Below are 18,790 nucleotides of genomic sequence, written 5' to 3'. Positions count from 1 at the left end.
TGCTCAGGGCTTTCCTGGTGGCGCAGTGGTTGAGAGTCCGCCTGCCGATGCAGGGGACACGGGTTCGTGCCCCGGTCCGGGAAGATCCCACATGCCGCGGAGCGGCTGGGCCCGTGAGCCATGGCCGCTGAGCCTGTGCGTCCAGAGCCTGTGCTCTGCAATGGGAGAGGCCACAACACTGAGAGGCCCGCGTACCGCAAAAAAAAAAAAAAAAAATTGACTGCTCTCACTGTAACACTTTATTCCTAATACTTGAGTATGTACCTCTTAAGTACAAAGGCATTAATCCTTCATTCCCTCACGGAAATTATCATACTTAGAAAATTTAACATTGATATATAATACCATTATTTATGTTCACTAATATACAGACCATACTCAAAATTTTCCCAGTTGTCCTCCTAGTAACATCTTTCTAGCTGTTTGATTTTTCAAATTAAGGGTCCACTCAGGGATTATACATTGTGTTTACCTATTAAGTCTCTGCCTTTGGACTTCTTGTTTTGTTGCTTATCTGACCTTATTTGGTTTGCACGGGTTTGAGGACTGATTTTAAATCCCCACAGTGTTTCTATCATATTGTCAGTTTTGCTAATCTTTGGATTTGGCTCCAAGTGGTCAAAATTTGAACCTTTTAAAATCATAAACTAGAGAATTCTTTAAAAATCCATACTGTTATTAATAATCCTCCTCTAAAACTCTTCCAAAGGAAAGCAGTAGTATGAATTCTTAGTGGTAGAAATGTATGAATTTCACTGGTACAATTTGAATATCAGAAGACTCTGTGACTGAATTATCTTATTACCTGCTGTATTCTAGAACTGAGGGTTTCTTGAATTCAATTAGAACCCATTCTCAAATGGTCTTAATTTCATATGCTTTAAAATGAAATTCTCCAGAATTTCTGGAGAATTTCTGGCCTTTTCAAGGCCAGAAGCAGTCGTCTGCAAAATTTTCAAGATAGTTATCATGCCATAACTGGTGTCACCATGAGCTGCTTTAACTAAAGATTTATTAATTCTAAAACCCCTTTATACTTCTTCAGTGAATACTAAACTTTAGCTCTTTTGATTATCTGTTAGAACTGTAGATTTATCAAGTTCCCCAAAGCCCCATCCCCCCTGGAATAGCTGGCCAAGAAACCAGCTGTCAGTCTTTTGAGTATTTAACTAAGCAATCTCTTTCCTACTGTAGTCAAATAATTACAGTAGGGTTCTTATGATCAATTATATTTTTCTCAAGCATAACCCTAGATTTATGGCAGTTTACTTCTCAGTTTATGCCAACTGCCCTCACTGAAAGCAAATACTTAATAGCTCTGTTAGATTAGTGGGCCAGTAATTTATTTGCTATAAAAGTTCTTATTCAGAATTACTTTGATTCTGTAATTAAATTGATCTAATGACAACTGTTTCTCTAATTTGCATATTTAGAAACTCCATTTTATTCTCCATTTAAAGATTACATTGTTTCAGTCTTTGTTCTTAAAGTTTTATGGGCAAATTTTATTCAAAGTAATGAAGTCATGGTGTACAAAAAAATGAAGTATTTTTAAGTTTTATCAGTATTATATGACTTTTAAAGCCTGTTACCATGTTCAGTGGTACTGTATTTACTTTAATTTAGCATTTTAGTGTTTTTTTTTCATTTGTTTCAAGATTTTCCTTGTAACTTACAGACCTAACAGAAATTTCCTTGGATGAATTCTTAATTTGTAAATGCATCGTAAAAGATTTTGTAATTAATTAAGAGTTCTGTCTATTTTTAAGTTGCCACTTACTACTCTGATTCTATTATCTAGACAAGTTATCTTAAGTTCTCTAGCTTCCTCCAGCAGTACATAAACTATGTATATAAATACATACACACACACACACACACACACACACACACACACACACACACTCTCTCTCTCTCTCTCTCTCTCTCTCTCTCTCTCTCTCTCTCTCTCTCTCTCTCTCTCTCTGTCTCTCTAACATTCATGGCAAGGAATAGATCACGAAACTGGAAGCTCTAAAACAGTATTAAATATCACTTATATTCTATAATAACTCATGATAACTACAGAGAAACATAGGTATATTCACTTTAAATGATCTTCTCTTAAGTTGTTAACTTGTCAGCTAAAATTATAGAACTATTTCTGTAGCAGTGAGATCAGGCCTATGATTTATGGATATATTATCTATAAAACCATTAGTTTGATCTTATGATTTATTTTAACTAAAAATAGTAAGCTTATCACATTATTTAACTTACAATAAGTTAAATAATATACATTTTATATTAAATTTTTATCTAACAATAAGTTTATTGTTAGTTAAAGTTTCAACTAACATTAAGTTTAACTAACAATGTTTATATATAACTCTCTAGTCAAAATAAATATTGTTGGGATCTCTGAAAAAGATTACCTACTCTGCTGTATACACATATATTCCAATAAGCATAAACTATATTTTCTTTGCTAGATGGTAAAAATTCAGAGTTTTCTTGGAATTACATGTTCTTGCTAATTGAACCTACATCATAATAAAATTTAGTAAAAGACTACTATGTGCTGTGGGTATATGAAATATACCGGTAAAAGTGTATAATTGTAGAATGATAGTTTTTAAATGGAAGAAATCATTTTTGATTTGAGGTAATGGAGTTAGAACATTTGAGATAGATCTTGAAGAATGAGGTAGTATTTCAACTAACAGAGAGGAGAGTTTGTACAGTCTGTTGAAAAAGAGAGAAGAGAAACAGTGTGATCAAAAGTAGGGATAGGGCTTCCCTGGTGGCACAGTGATTGAGAGTCCGCCTGCCAATGCAGGGGACACGAGTTTGTGCCCTGGTCCGGGAGGATCCCACGTGCCGCGGAGCGGCTGGGCCGGTGAGCCATTGCTGCTGAGCCTGCGCGTCCGGAGCCTGTGCTCCACAACGGGAGAGGCCACAACAGTGAGAGACCCACGTATCGCAAAAAAAAAAAAAAGAAAAAAAAAAAAGTAGGGATAATGTGGAGTGTTGCAGGAAAAATGAGTTGTCTAGTTTGATTGATGTATAGGATATATATACGAAGTAAAGCAGGAAAAGTAGAGCCAAATTGGAATGTTTTCATTACTATGGTAACATTTTCATAATTTGATAGATAGTAGAGGATCATAGATGTTTGAACAAGGCCATGAGAGAATTTTAGAATGTTATTCTGGCAGCAACGTACAGGTGTATTTGAAGGTGAGAGACTGACTGAGAGAAGGTTTATTAGAAAGTCATTGAAGTTGCCTAGCATGATAAGAATATAAACCAGAGAAGTGGCAGTGGACTTATAAAGGAGAGGAGGAGATTTAGAGACTTGGCACTTAACTTGTAGATGGAGGAAGATGACAGAGAAGAAGTCTAACATGACTGCGAAGTTTCAAATTTAGGGAGTTGGGACTTCCCCAGTGTCCAGTGGTTAAGACTTCATGCTTTCAGCACAGGGGGCCATAGGTTCGATCCCTGGTCAGGGAACTAAGATCCCACATCCCACATACCACACAAAGCGGGCAAAAAAAAAAGAAATTTAGGGGATTGAAGAGATTTTTGGTGCCAGTAACAGAAATAGGGAACTGAGGAAGAGTTGGTTTGGAAATAAAGGTGTTTGACTTTAAACATGTTGAGTTTCAGGTTCCAATTTTAGTTATATATAGTCCATTCTACAGGTAAATAGAAATTCAGGACTAGGAATTTAGGAGTCAGATTGAGCTGGAGAATAACAAATTTGAGAATAAGCTGAATACAATTAATATTTAGCCTGAGGATATAAGAAGACCCTACTCCCAACATTCAGAAGAAAGTATAAAGAGAAGATAGGAGATACAAGAACAGACTCTTGGAGTGCTTATGTTACAGGGCTATGACAAGGATAGTTACTACCAACAACAACAAAAAGACCAGGAAAGGGGTAGTCAGAGAGTAGGAAAGTCAAAATAGTGTCCTGGTTATAAAAACCAAAAGAAGAATTTCAGAGACTAGGTATACTTGAGTTTTTCAGAGAGGTTTATTTATATACCAAAAATTGAAAGGTGCTTTTAAACACATAAACCAGTATTTAAATCCATGTGAGGTGGAGAGGAGGTATATCAGTCGTAACAGTGCAACAAAATTTCAAACTTGATAATATTGCCTCATTTTTCTCAACTCTAAAATATTGGATAATAGTAAAATGCTATTTCATTGGGTGATTGTAGGATTAAATGAGATAACCCATATTAAGCACTTAGTTTAGGGCCTCACACAAGTAAACATTTGTTAAATGTTAGCTTCTGTTGTAACACTCAGCAAATATTATTTGCTATATGATGATTTTATCATGGAGGAATAACATTTGTTTCCAGTTTGGGGAAAGTTCTGGGGTAGGGAGGGATTGGCAAACCATGGTCTGTGGGCCAAAGGTGGCCCACTACCCGTTTTTTGTACAGCCTGCAAGTTAGAATGGTTTTAATACTTTTAAATGGTCGGCAGAGGCAGGGGAGGATGAAAAGAAAAAGAATATTTTGTGACACAAATTCAAATTTCATTGCCCCTAAATAAAGTTTTATGTGACACAGCCACATTCATTCATTTGTGTACTACCTATGGCTGGGTTTGTGCTACAGCAGCATAGATGAGTAGTTACAGCAGAGACTCTATAGTCTACAAAGCCTAAAGTTTACAGTCTGGCCCTTTACAGAAGGAAAAGTTTGCCAACCTCTGTTCTCGAGTACCATGACTTTAAACTCTGAAATCAATAAGGAATCATCTCAATGCCTATCATATTATGTAAAATATTACAGCTTCCTGGACTTTCTCAGTCAATGGAGACCTTAGTGTTTTACTGATTTTTTTTCACAGTGCCATTTGGCAAAAAAAAAATACCTCTTGGTTTCATTTATTAAGTAGTTAGGTACAAATAAGTTAATAATGGCAATTTGTACAGTGTCCAACAGATGTCACTGTACTTCTCTCAAAACTTTAAAATATCCCACAGCACCCCTGTGATTTTGTTCTTGCGCCCTGGAATGCCTCAGTGTGCATTTTGGGAACTGAAAAATGCTTGTATATCTTGAGTCTCTTTGCAACCTTATTGTTAGGAATTAATTATTGGAAGTATTAGAGGTATCTTGTAGCAGTTTTGTCTAGGAATTAGCCCTCCAACATTATGGGTGCTTTAACAAGCTCTATTAAACTGCTGTTATGGCAAACCTTGGTAATAGGCGTGAAAGAAAGATTGTTTTGTTTTGTTTTTTAATCTATATCCTATGCTTGTAGTAACTAGATAGTTGCTATATTTACCATCTATATTTAACTGTGGTTGAATATTTAAACTCTGTAAGTGAAGTTAATGAGGTGAACTAGTTACAGACAACAGACATTTCATTTTTAGGGTAGTTGGAAAGCCCTGAAAATGAAATAAATATTTGTACAAAAACAGTTTTTAGTTGAAATGTTTAATGTTTAGTGGAAAAATCAAACAGTAAATTTAAGGCTATGATATTTAAAATATTAATGAATTAAATATTATAATTAGAAATATACTGATGATTACTTTTTTTTTGATGATTACTTTTTTGTTGATGATGATGGATTAAAATTTTTTTAACCCAAGTACAAAATGAATAAAAACAAAATTCAAGGGCAGTAGTTTTTTCACTTCATACTATAATACTATCAGCTCTATGTGGCTTTAACTGCCTTGGAAGTTTCTGTATTAGATTCTTTCAGATTCTCTCATGCTAAAACTGGAACTTGTTCCCAGTGACTTTTAAAGATTGGATAATTACCCAGTTGTTGGGTTTTAATTTATTATAAAATTCTTTTAAAAAGAGAAAAGTCTGTTTTGCTCATAACTTCCTTTTCTGTTTTCATGCTTTCAATCTTTATCTCTTTACCTGTCTTATTTTAATTGGCTTTAGTATGATTTCATTGCTCCTATCATGCCTGTGGTGGAATCAGTAGATCCTGCATCATGGAGGCAGGGCTTGCGCAAAACTGGCATTGTTCTTGTGCCCAGTAAAGGTGAAAAATCTATGGTGAGGCATTTCGATGTGCAAGGATTTATATTAGGTTACAACATAACAAGTTTAATATGAATATTGGTTTCAAAGATGCATGGTTTTAAGTCATTATGGTGTGCTCATTTCTGTTCTCTGTATTTGCATCATAATTTTTCTGTGTGATACAAAGTGTGGAGTGTGTGTTCTTAAATCTAACATCTGGAAAGGTAGTATTTCCTTCTTCAGTTTTAGATCTTTACATTTTTTACTAAGACATTAACCTGCTTAGTAAAAGTGTTTCTCCTGAAACTATTAACTATAATTTAAAACATATTATCTGTAAACTTCTCATTTTCAGTTTAAGGACTGATCAGTATTGTATAATTTTTCTCCTTTTCCTTAAAAATAAAATAAAATAAAAACAGTTTCCAACTTCAGCTACAAAAATTTCTCCCAAAGAAGAAGAGAGAAAAGATGAGTCTCCTGCATCTTGGAGGTTAGGACTTAGAAAGACTGGTAGTTATGGAGCACTTGCAGAAATCACAGCATCTAAAGAGGCTCAGAAAGAAAAAGACACTGCAGGTGTTATGCGTTCAGCTTCAAGTCCCAGACTTTCCTCCTCTTTGGATAATAAAGAAAAGGTAATCTGTTTCACAATTTGGTTTCTATAAAAACTATGATAATTTGTTTTCCTGGAATCAGATCCATTGGATTTTCTACTGTGTATCATTAGATCTATGTATCAACTTAATTCACCTGACTTAATGAGTTACATGATAATACAAATGTACCTACCTTACGCAGATATCTATATGGGATATAATTATTGGGAAGATCAGATGTATTTGCCCAAAACATAAATTAAGAGACTAAACTCAATTAAAGGAATCCTTTATTCTGTTTGAGAATTTACAATAAAATGTATCAAGGAGCAAGCTAATTTTATTTATTAAGAAGGGTTTTGAAAGTTTAGGAACACATTTTTCTAGAATGTGCTTATACTCATAAGTTAAATTTATGCAATATATGCAATTTCTTTACCTACTTTTTCATCTGATACATCACAGCTTTGTCCTAGTGAGCAATTTTAATAACTATATTTTGAAAGGCAGTATTAAATTGCATTAAATAGAATGCACCACAGTTCATTCAGTGCTATTTTGTATAATTGGATTATTTATTTTCTATTGCATTTTTAGTGCTTGGACATTTTTTTCCTTACAGTTTTCTTGCTCTATACAGGAGTGTTTACATGTATCAGAAATTCAGAAATGAATTTCTCATTAAGTAATTTTAATGTTTTTTATTTTGTATAAATTTATTTTCCAGTTGTTTTCCAAGTACTTGATGCCAGTATAATGAGAATGTAACAGATGTCATTGTCACTACACTCTCAGCCAGATTTGGTTAAATATAATTTAAATAACCTTTTGTTTTGTATATTTTAATGTTATATTTTTAAAACATAGTATATCAAGGTAGTAAATAGCTTGTATAATGTAAGTAATTGAGACTTACCAGTGAACTGTATTTGAGACCTTATTTCTCTGAAAGAAGTAAAGATATTTTATCTTACAATACTACATTACAGTAAATGTTATAGAAGTTTCAGAAAAAGTCATTAAAATGTGGAGGAATTTTTCTTATGTTAAAAAAGAGCTAATTCTAGATTAAAGAAGAGGGAAAAGAAAATTAATTTGAACAGGCTGTCTTTTAGTGTTTATAGTACTTGAATATTGATAGACATCAATTTTGGAGTTTAGCTAGGAATTGTGGAAATTTTATAAAATAAACTATGATGGCTGTGTAATTATACATTGTTGAATACTCTTTACCTAATACTTTTAGCAGCACCTATAGTCATCACAGATTTATTTTCACTCTTTTTTCTCCCTGTTGTGTAGGAGAAAGATAGTAAAGGAACTAGGCTTGCATATGTTGCACCTACAATACCAAGACGACTAGCCAGTACATCTGACATTGAAGAGAAAGAAAACAGGTGGATTCATTATGATTTGTTTTATTTTTTTAACTATAAAATCTTTACTATCTAGCATAAGAGTTAAAACATGAGCATTGTAATTATGTGGGATATGGATTTCAGGAAGAGATGGAGGGTATTCCTAATAGGAAGAACACCAAGTACATGGACTTGAGGAGGTGCAGGCTTGGTATGTTCATGAAATAGCCAAAAAAATGAAGGCATTATGGTTATAACGGAGTGAGGGGGCAGTGGTGGCAGATGAGGTCACAGACTAGTATATGCTTTCTAAATATTTGGAACATAATAGAAAAGGAGAAAGAAGAAGGGAGAAGAAGCCCTTACTTGATCACTGTCAACATTTTAATTTGTTTCTTCCTACTTTTCAGCACATATAGAGTATGAGAATTTTTAATATAATTGTAATCATGTTATAATATTCAATTTTGTGTCTTGACTTTTTCTTTCACTTAAGACCTCGTAATGTCTTATATGTTAGTATGTATTTTCAATAAGCATTGTTCTTCGTTAGTACATAGTGTTCCATAGAGTAGATTTGCTGAGGTTAAAGTAGCCATTTCCCCTCCCCAAACTATGGACATTTAAATTATCTAATATTTTTGTCATCATAAATAAAACTTCTGCAAACATTTAAATTTCCCCCCTGTAGTTAGGATTATACCTTTGGGATAGAATCTTAGAACTGGAATCTTAGTGAATTACTTTCACTTCTTAATAAGTATTCCAGACTGTTTTTCTAAGGGATTTTACTAGTTTCTGCTTCTACAGATGTTTATTAAAATACAGCTTCTTTAACCCTATTTTAAAATTATCTACCAGAATCTGAAAGATATTTTTTTCACAGAGATTCTTCAAGTTTGCGAACAAGTAGTTCATATACAAGAAGAAAATGGGAAGATGATCTCAAAAAGAATAGCTCAATTAATGAAGGATCAGCTTATCATAAAAGGTAATAATATAATTCTTAAGTAACTTTTGTGTATTCTTTTATTAAAATATGAGGCAGTTTGGAGCTCTCAATTTAATATAACATTAAAAATGTGCCTTTATTAAATATATCTTTTGTTGTTTAAATAAAACTTCATTTAAAGACAGAATATATATTTAAAGATGGGTGAAAATTTGCTCCTACTTATGCCTTCCTATTATGTTATATATTTTTAAATTAAATTTGATATGCTAAGAAGTATCTTTTAGATTATAGCATATTAAAAAAGGAACTCTGTATGTAATTATATATAAATCAATTATATAATTGACTAGAGCAGTTGAAATAGATTAATTAATTGATCTCATGTGGTGACCTGGAAAGTTTCTACCTGTGTTAGAACTCAGAGCAATGGAAATGCCTTGAATTGGAATGTTGGTAATATCATATTGGAGAGGGGGTGGAAAATCTATGTGTTATTTTCTCTGCTAAAAGCAACCAAAAAAAGACGAAAAGATCAACAAATATAATATAGGCATGGGTCACCCCTAGGGATGTGACCCATTGCCAAAACAATTTCTTAGAAAATGCTTAAGTTCTTAACTTTCCCCAAGTAAAACCAAACCAAAGTGTTTTTCCAGACCCAACCTGGCGTGACCATATGACCTGGAACAGTTCCAGAAATGTAAACTATCAGATCATCTTTGAATCTTGTTGGTGGGTGGGGGATGCAGTAAAATGATACACTACCAAATTAGGGAAATCATCTAGACTCTAGCAAGTTGTAGATGCAACTCTTGGTGCTGGAGCCGGTGGCGTATTTGGGAACACAGTCTTTTAGATTTTTTCCTAGCCTTGTGAATCTGTATAATGTATAGGCATTGACTATAGAATACACATACAAACACATTCTATATAGATATGACTCTTTCCTTTAGTTCCTCCTTTGGTAGAAGACAAGATGATTTGATTAGTTCTAGTGTTCCAAGCACCACATCAACACCAACAGTTACCTCTGCAGCTGGGCTTCAGAAAAGCCTGCTTTCCAGCACAAGCACTACTACAAAGATTACAACGGGTTCTTCCTCAGCAGGCACACAAAGCAGGTGAGTCACAGATACATTTTGTGTTCAGGCCTACTGTGTGCTTATGTATGTGCATGCATTTTTGTTTAGAAGATTGTGGGGCTCTGGATTTTTTCATTGACCTTGTTAAAATGATTTACAAACAAAAATTGGTTCCAAAAAGAGGCAATTATGCATGTCTGGGGAAAAAATATTAAGTTCCTAACTTATGAACTTTCCTTGCATTAAGCTGCTTAAAGTGTAAATTTCTCTTTGACAGCTCTGGGTGAACTTTTTGGTTCATAGATGAAAGATGTCTCACCTTATGTTTTAAAAAAATCCATCCCTGTAGTCACATGTTTTCAGCTGCTAGAAAGTGCTTTCCTTGTTTAGCTGTTTTCCTTTTCTCTTTTTTGTGTTGCTGCTTATGATGCTATAGTACCTCAAATCGTTTGTGGGCTGAGGATAGTACTGAAAAAGAAAAGGACAGTGTTCCTACGGCAGTGACCATTCCTGTTGCTCCAACTGTTGTAAATGCTGCAGCCTCTACCACAACCCTGACTACAACTACTGCTGGCACTGTCTCCTCCACTTCAGAGGTCAGGGAGAGACGCAGGTGTGTAAAGGTCCTAATAGGACTGCTGATATATCTTGCCCAATGATGAAAGTTGTTTGTTTTGCTTGTTTTTTTAATCTTGGGAAGTTGGTGACTATCTCTTCAGTAGGTTAATACATGAGATAACCTAGATCAGCTCAGAACTATGTAAATTGATATAATTAGCAATTATTCGCCTTTGGGCTTGGTAACCCACCTCTGACAGAATTAATGTTCTTGTTTAAAGGCACTGAGCCAGATAGTTGTCTTCATACTTAGCCATCTTAGTTTTAATGGTTTATTTAATTCAAAACATTTTTGTGATGAAGATCTAAGCGCATACTCTAAACACATATTAAACAACTCATACTCATGGAAAACTAGATGTAACATGACAAAAACAGGTTTTTTATTCTTCTTATTGTTTCCCCCTTCCACCTCATTATTAAGAAGTTTGATGCATGTTTAGCGATTTTTGTTGTTGTTATTTTTGAGAATTTCATTTTAAAATTCTTTTGGTGAAGAATGGCTTCTTATGCATATGTGTAAGCCAAATAATTTTAAGTATGTTAACTACATTCACTTAGTTTTAATTCTGGTACATAGAAGGCACTTGTTAATTAAATTTTTTAAAGGGTCTGTGAATTTGTTTTATGTGCTTAAAACATTTTTATGAGCATTGCTCACTTCTTCCTGTTGCAGCCAATTGGTATGGAATCATAGATGTGGAAAGGAATTTACCTATTATCTTTTATGATATCCTTTACAGAAGGAAACTGAGTTCCAGAGATATTAAGTGACTTTTCCACTTTTATGTGGTTAGTAAGTATGAGAGCTAAGGCTAGGCCCAATATTACAGGAGAATCAGTCCAGGGTTCTGTCTGCTATATCATGCATAGTCCCTAGCTTTGAATTTGGTTTTCCCTCTTGAGAAATAACATCTTAGGAAACTAAACGTAACCTCTTTAAATATTTTATTCTTGAAAAATTAGCTACATAGCTGATATTTTCCTTAACTAAAATACCAACCAGATAAATTTGGTTTTATTTCTAGCACATAGTATTCATATACAGTCTTATACATCTTTTGTCTCTGATGCCTAGCAAAGTGCGTGGCCTGTTGTAAGTAGTAGCATCCTTATAGTAATATTTGTGGTGAATATATGAAAAGTAACAAAATGTTAAATGTTTTGAAAACTTTTTTAATTAAAAAAATGTTTTCTTTCCTATCATTACATCTTTAGTTTCTGTCAATATATTTATGCTTCATTTCTATTTTTATGGTGAAATTTAATGATACTTCTCTAACAGCACTACAAGCAGTTAGCATTTTGTGATTTTTGAATACCAGTATAGGTCATATCATATTTTAATTATTCTTGTTTTTCTCTTAAGTTTAGTCAGTTTTAGGTTTTTGAGGTGTTTTCAATGAGACCACATAGCCTACAGAAATTAGAGTTTCATAGGCACTCATCATTCTCTTCTAGTGAAAATGAATTTGAGGGCTTTGGTTTTTTGGGAGGTGGGGAGCTGAAGGGGAAAAGGTTCAGGAGGTCTTGGTTTTTTACTCCTTGCTGTGCCTTAATCCTAAGGTAAGAGTTCTCTGTGGGTTAGAATTTATTCTTCTGTAAAATGAGGTGTTTAATTTATATAGTTTTTAACTTCTAGAATCCTTTCTATCTAGCATTCCATACTTTAAAAAAGTTTTTCCAATGACAAAGCCAGTGAATGTCTCCCCAAAATCATCAGTTGTTTCAGAACAAGCAAATTATGATTCTTAACCTCAGATTTCTTTATTTTTTATATTGTTGGAAAGTATTGAGTTTCAGCTTTTAGAATAAATCCTGGAAGACTTTAAGATTGAGAAATAAATATTTGGTGATATTGTTAGGACAGAGCAGGTTCTCATATCATAAGAAATAAAATATGTCTATTGACATTTTTCCGGGTCTACATTACAGAAATTTTGTCTCACTTGCTTCAGTGATGTGTGCAATAATATTAATGTTTGTGTTTTGTTTCATGTCAAATAATTGTTTGCAATTTTGGCCTCGTCTGTCTTTTTTTTTTTTTTTTTTGGTTGGCCACGCTGCTTGGCTTGTGGGATCTTAGTTCCCCAACCAGGGATTGAACCAGGGCCTTCAACAGTGAAGGCACAGATCCTAACCACTGGACTGCCAGGGAATTCCCCTGTTTGTCTTTTTAATTAAATTTCATTAATGGTTTCAAAATGTATATAGTTGAAAATTTGCCCCCAAATGTATGTATGGTGATTTAAGAATATACTGTGGCTGAAAAAGATACTAATACATTTATGCCATTTTTAGGTACCCTTACATATGTACTTTTAGATATTATGTAAAGTTACTGTGTACACTATTAAATTCCACATTATTGTTGAATTTTCCTGTTTTTATTGATCAGGTTTGGATGAAAATTTTCTGTTTTTATAAAGATTTCCAATTGATTAATTGGAGGGAGGAGGCATTGGGGAGCAGGGAGGAGAAGCTAGCTTTAAATAGATGGAGCATGGTGAGGTTCCCTGGTGGCCTAGAGGTTAAGATTCCGGGCTTTCACTGCCATGGCCTGGGTTCAATCCCTGATCAGGGAACAGATCCAGCAAGCCTCGCGGGGTGGCAGAATATCTAGATAGATAGATAGATAGATAGATAGGTAGGTGGAGCAAGATGGCAAATTCTTTCATTGTTTAGGCATTTCTAATTCTCCATAGTCTTTTCAAACTGCAAAACAGTACCTTACTAATAACTTCGTATTTGTAGTATGAGTTCACATGGTTCGGTACAACTACTCTTTTCTACCATTTTCCCTTGGCTCAGCCAGCTCCCATTTGTCTACTTATTTTTTCCCTCTGGAAGGAAAAATGCTGAGTGAGAAGCAAGGGCTGGTATTCAGTTTTTTAGAGATGTAATTTGGTTGACTAACCAAAAAATAAATATTATAAATAAATATAAATATTTCAGCCAATAAATGTCAGGGAAGTAATATATAGAATAATTGGTTTTACTGAGGGAAAAAACCTTAATTTAAGAATAACCTTTGGATTGTTCAGAAAATAGTGGGCAATCTAAGACTAGTAAGTAAAATTATATACCCTATACAGTTATACGAAAGAGATCAGTATGACAATATGATATAGTAATGCAATTTGGTATGTTCTGCCATCTTTTTGATGATCACCTCTTTGGAATTAAACACATATTAAAAATATGAATTATTTGTTTTCTCTACATCCTGTTCTTAGAGATCTGCTCTGTATAGACACCTCAAGGAGGAGAAAGGAACTGAATTTCAGATGGGGACTATCAAATATATTTCCTATATCACAAATCGATAGGTTAGGTTTTTATGCTAATTTGGAGCAAATGTTTGTATGGAAATTTTAAATGAACAGATTTTACAAGTCTTTCAGCTAGTAATTTTTATGCCCCTAACCTGCATATGTTAAACCAGATATGATAAATAGATTTATTAACTTTCATGGCAGCTTGAAGGTATTGAAAAACAATCTAGGCTTCTTGGGAGAGAGTGTGATGGTTGATAGTGCTATTTGCCCTGGGGTAAAGGGGCATAGTGACAATGCAGTTGTTTTAAACTATATATGAAAACTTTGTACATAGTGGAAATAAGAATTCAGTCTTTCATGTCCATTTGTACTTTCAGAGCAGCTCATGAAATGCTGAAGTGATACATGCAGCTGTCTAGGCTGCTATAAACTTTTGTTAAACTAGATTTGCTATCACATTTAGGTTTCTTCTCTTTCTGTTATTTTTTTTTCCTCATCTGGTGGAAGTCCAAAAGGCAGTAAATTGCATAGGACCAGTAGATGCATAAATAAGTGTTAAATGAATGGATGAAAAAAAATAGCCATTTTACAGGCTAATATTTCAGAGAACTTTTACACGTTTAAAAATGTACCACAAAAGAAAAAAAAAACTTTTTCCTGCTTAAATGGTCTTGGAAAATGCTGAGTTAAGCACAGTTAAACAGGTTTCTTCCCTTAGTCCTTTTCAGACCCTTTAATATGTTGTTATTTTCCTGGAGAAGATTAGAATGTATAGTATTTTCCACATTTATATAATCAACTTCTACAACAAACAATACAAAAATCGTATTCCAGAATTAATGTTTCTTAAACTCTAATAACAAATTTATTGGTTATCCTCTTTCTTGTCCCAGAAAAATCACTGGAGTTGTAATAAAAATGAGAAAGTATCTGTTACAGCTGAATAAAAACCTTAAAACTCAAGAAAATTGATATATAGACAATAGAAATAATAAAACAATGGGAGAAAAAGGAATATCAAGCTTTTGAGCATCATAGAATGGAGAGAGGGCAGGTATCCTACCAGTTTTATTCATCTCTGGGTTTGTGTGTTGGTACAGATGAAGCCATACAGAATTTCAACTAAGAGAAAGTTAAACTACGGAAATGGTGATAAGCAAAATGTTTTATTTACTGACTTCTCCCTTGCCTTTCACTTGTAGGGAGACAAATTTTTTTTAATTAAAAAAATTAAAATTTTATTTTATGAACTTAAGTCAGTACTAGTTTTTAATAGAAACAAAATTTGGTAGAATAGAGCTCTTCAATGAAATGCTTCAATTTGATGAGCTGTGCCTTATTGATGAGATAAATGTAGTGCTATTATGATAGCAAAAAGACATAATCATTCAGGATATTCTAGAAACCTAGAGGTAAAAAGTGATAGAAAACATACGGATAAAGAGAAAAAAAACGTTTTATCCTTATGATACAGTGCCATAAGTTATTCAACCGAATAGAGAACACAAGTGATATTTTCTCAAAGCAGATGATAAAAACAAGTCAGAATATAGAAGTGATGGGATTTTCATCTAAGTTTGCTGGATGTCTCATTCAAGTAAAAACACCCTCTTGAGAATTTCTTGACTTACCTTGCTTTACAGTTTATCTGTGATTAGAGTAGAAGCAAGAAGAACCAGTCCTCTAGAACTAACTTTAACCAATAAGTAGTAGTTAATTGATGAAATTGAGGCAACCAGGATCTTGGGTAAGAAATGACTGTGTCATCTTAGGGTTAGTTATCCTAGGAGACAAGTCCTAGGAATAATGAATCTTGTATTCTAGTTTTAGAGAGACAGATTCCAAAAAATTCAAGACTTTGGAGGGAAAGACGCATTCCTATGTATCAAAAAGAATGAGAGTTCTCTAAAAAGAATTCTGAAGGAACTGTAAATAACTGTAAGGTGTTTGAAGATGTGTTATACTCTCTGAACTTAGAGCTTTAAAGGACACAGAAGAAATAAAACATAAGGCATAAAACAAAGAATAAATTCTAAAGTTTGTTACGAATATGTGAATAGTGTCAGGGAGGTTAAAGAGCAGAATGAATTACAAATTGAGAAGAACACTAAAGTTAACATGAGAGTTTTTAAAAAATAGCATTTGGAGATAGGGGTATGATGATAGGTTATTGATAAACTTAATGAACAACAGAAAATAGAGATGCTCAAGTTCAGAATGTTCTCTGAGAAATGTGAGCTAGATGGTAGTAGTATAACTAGATAAAGTGTTAACAGTTGAACTTCCCGAATAATATTGATCATTAGAGGGAAGTTTTCTTATGTTGCAGGGCTCTGTCTTGTCTTTGCTTGTTCAACCCTTTAATTCATTATTTACCTCTTGACATAGATTGCATGCTTTTGAAGTTGTGCATACCGTGTGACAGGATGGAACATAGGCTTAGATTTATAGTATAAAATCTAGTGAACATAAATGCCAAATCCTCTTCTCTGTATCAGAAAATCAGTGACCCAAGAATAAGATGCTGATTTTAAAGCAGTTCGTATATAAAAACACTTGAATTTTTAGAGAACTTAAAGTATGAGCAAGAGTGTGATGTCTGCCAAAAACATTATTAGTAAATGCACAATGACAAGAATGCAGGGAGTGCTGCTTCCTCACTAGTCATCCCATATCCTAAATATTACATTCAATCCTTTACCATAAGAAGACATTGACAGTCTAGAGTTTAGCCTTGTAACTTCACATATCATCTAGGATGGTGTTGCAGAAAATCAAGAAAGGAGCTAAGAGGAATGATGTTACATGGTTTAAAAAAAACCAAAACTGTGGTTAGGAAGAACTTTAAAAATATGTTAATATGAGTAGTTCCAATCTAAAAAACTATCAAATTGCATTGTTGAATTTCAGAGTGGGTTTAACCATTTTCTGAAGACTCTTTCTTAAAATCCATTAAAATGCTAAACTTAAATGTTTCACTTACACACATTCATGTATAATTATATTCACAGGTATTGCATCTCCAAGTGACAATTTTTATTTATTACTGTAGATCATACCTCACTCCTGTTAGAGATGAAGAGTCTGAATCCCAAAGAAAAGCAAGATCTAGACAAGCAAGACAATCTAGAAGATCAACACAGGTATATTTAATGTGTATAATATATAAAAGTTCAAAATAAATTATCTTTCCCTTTTTCACATTTCTGTGAATATACTGATGTCACTCTATAATATGAGTAAATCTTAAAAGATAAAAGTTGCCTTAGTAATCCTACCGTAGCCTTTTTATGTGGCTGTACTGTTAATGTTACATTTCGTCTAAGTAGCATATGCCTTTGTATCTCTTTAAGTATTTATTTTTCTATTCCTAATATAGTGTCTGGCTCAGGATATTTGATCAGTGTTAAAATTAATCATATATGATGTCGCATAATTATTAAAGAATTCTATGCGTATTTGGAAGGTATGGGAAATAGGTCTTTTATATTAGGTATATCAAAAAGCTGATATACAAGTATGAGAAAAATGTCACTCAAGCTAGTTATCATCTTCTTACCCACTTGCCTCTCCTATATCTCTCGTGTCTTCCCTTTCCTACAGTTGAGGGGCTCCAAAGTCCAGATTCAACTGTTTATTTATTTATTTTATTTATTTTTTCGGCTACCTCGGGTCTTAGTTGCAACACACGCAGGATCTTCGTTGAGGCATGTGGGATCTTTTCGGTGAGGCACATGGGCTCTTCGTTGCAGCGTGTGGGCTTCTCTCTAGTTGTGGTGTGCGGGTTTTCTCTCTCTAGTTATGGCGCGTGAGCTCCAGGGCATGTGGGCTCTGTAGTTGTGGCGCACAGGCTCCAGAGTGCATGGGCTCAATAGTTTGCAGCACGTGGGCTCTCTTGTTAAGGCACACGAGCTCAGTAGTTGTGGCACACGGGCTTAGTTGCCCCGCAGTATGTGGGATCTTATTTCCCCGACCAGGGATCAGACCCACATGCCCAGCATTGGACGACGGATTCTTTACCACTGGACCACCAGAGAAGTCCCTAGATTCAAGTGTTTAATCCTTGCCATTACTTAACATATTTTTTCTGTCTTCGTGCCTTAGCTTCTTGAAATCCAACCTATTCTTTTCAAGACTTAACCTTCAAAAATTACTTCTTTACTGAAATCTTCTCTGTGTGCATATACATATATAGAAACATAAATATATATAAATTTAATATATAAATAATGCATATATTGGCTTTTCCTTCTTTCTCTGAACTTCTTGGGAATATTTATATTCATATGGTCAGTTCCTGTGCTATTCTGTTAATTTCTTGAATACAGAGACAATTTCTTGCACATATTTTATTTCTTTCCCAGTACCTATTATTGTGCTTGCTCATGATGATTCTTCATAGAATGAATGTGACTAGAAATTCTGTTTCAATTTGCAAACCAATTCCAAACATGCATATTTGACTTTTAATGCATTCATATTTAATATATCTACTTATAAAATATTCCTTTGAAATGAGCCTTAATTCCTCTCATAATTAAATTTATCTTTTTTTGCGTGCAGGGGGTGACATTGACTGATCTTCAGGAAGCTGAGAAAACGATAGGAAGGAGTCGTTCTACCCGAACCAGAGAACAAGAAAATGAAGAAAAAGAAAAAGAGGAAAAAGAAAAACAGGATAAAGAGAAGCAAGAAGAAAAGAAGGAGTCAGAAACATCTAGAGAAGATGAATATAAACAAAAGTACTCCAGAACATATGATGAGGTAATAGTATACCAACAACAGCACTAGGTCAGGTGGCACGGATAGTTCTTGTGATTCTCAAAATGCAAGAGATTTATTTACTAACAAACCATATACAAAATATTCATAAGGATTTTAACTGGAAATCTAAATTA

At 33.8% G+C, this 18,790-nt stretch overlaps 1 protein-coding gene across 5 annotated transcripts in view; it reads left to right on the top strand.

Moving 5' to 3' along the window:
• Positions 1-18,790, top strand: part of PPP1R12A (protein phosphatase 1 regulatory subunit 12A) — a 148,941-nt gene that overhangs the window by 99,537 nt on the left and 30,614 nt on the right. For 2 of the 5 annotated variants that reach the window (XM_029205986.1, XM_029205990.1), the window contains exons 10-16: positions 6,425-6,640; positions 7,904-7,998; positions 8,846-8,950; positions 9,868-10,035; positions 10,433-10,609; positions 16,945-17,035; positions 18,456-18,656. In XM_029205986.1, coding sequence (XP_029061819.1) covers positions 6,425-6,640; positions 7,904-7,998; positions 8,846-8,950; positions 9,868-10,035; positions 10,433-10,609; positions 16,945-17,035; positions 18,456-18,656 — 1,053 coding nt within the window. The remainder of the gene's footprint in view (positions 1-6,424; positions 6,641-7,903; positions 7,999-8,845; positions 8,951-9,867; positions 10,036-10,432; positions 10,610-16,944; positions 17,036-18,455; positions 18,657-18,790) is intronic. The other 3 variants (XM_029205988.1, XM_029205987.1, XM_029205991.1) reach the window with 3 other exon arrangements.

Source organism: Monodon monoceros, unplaced genomic scaffold (assembly GCF_005190385.1).
Source record: "Monodon monoceros isolate NGI ecotype Baffin Bay Population unplaced genomic scaffold, NGI_Narwhal_1 Super_Scaffold_6, whole genome shotgun sequence".
NCBI classification, from domain to species: Eukaryota; Metazoa; Chordata; class Mammalia; order Artiodactyla; family Monodontidae; genus Monodon; species Monodon monoceros.
The sequence above is the reverse complement of the archived record's forward strand: the minus strand, read 5'-3'. Positions and strand labels throughout refer to the sequence as shown.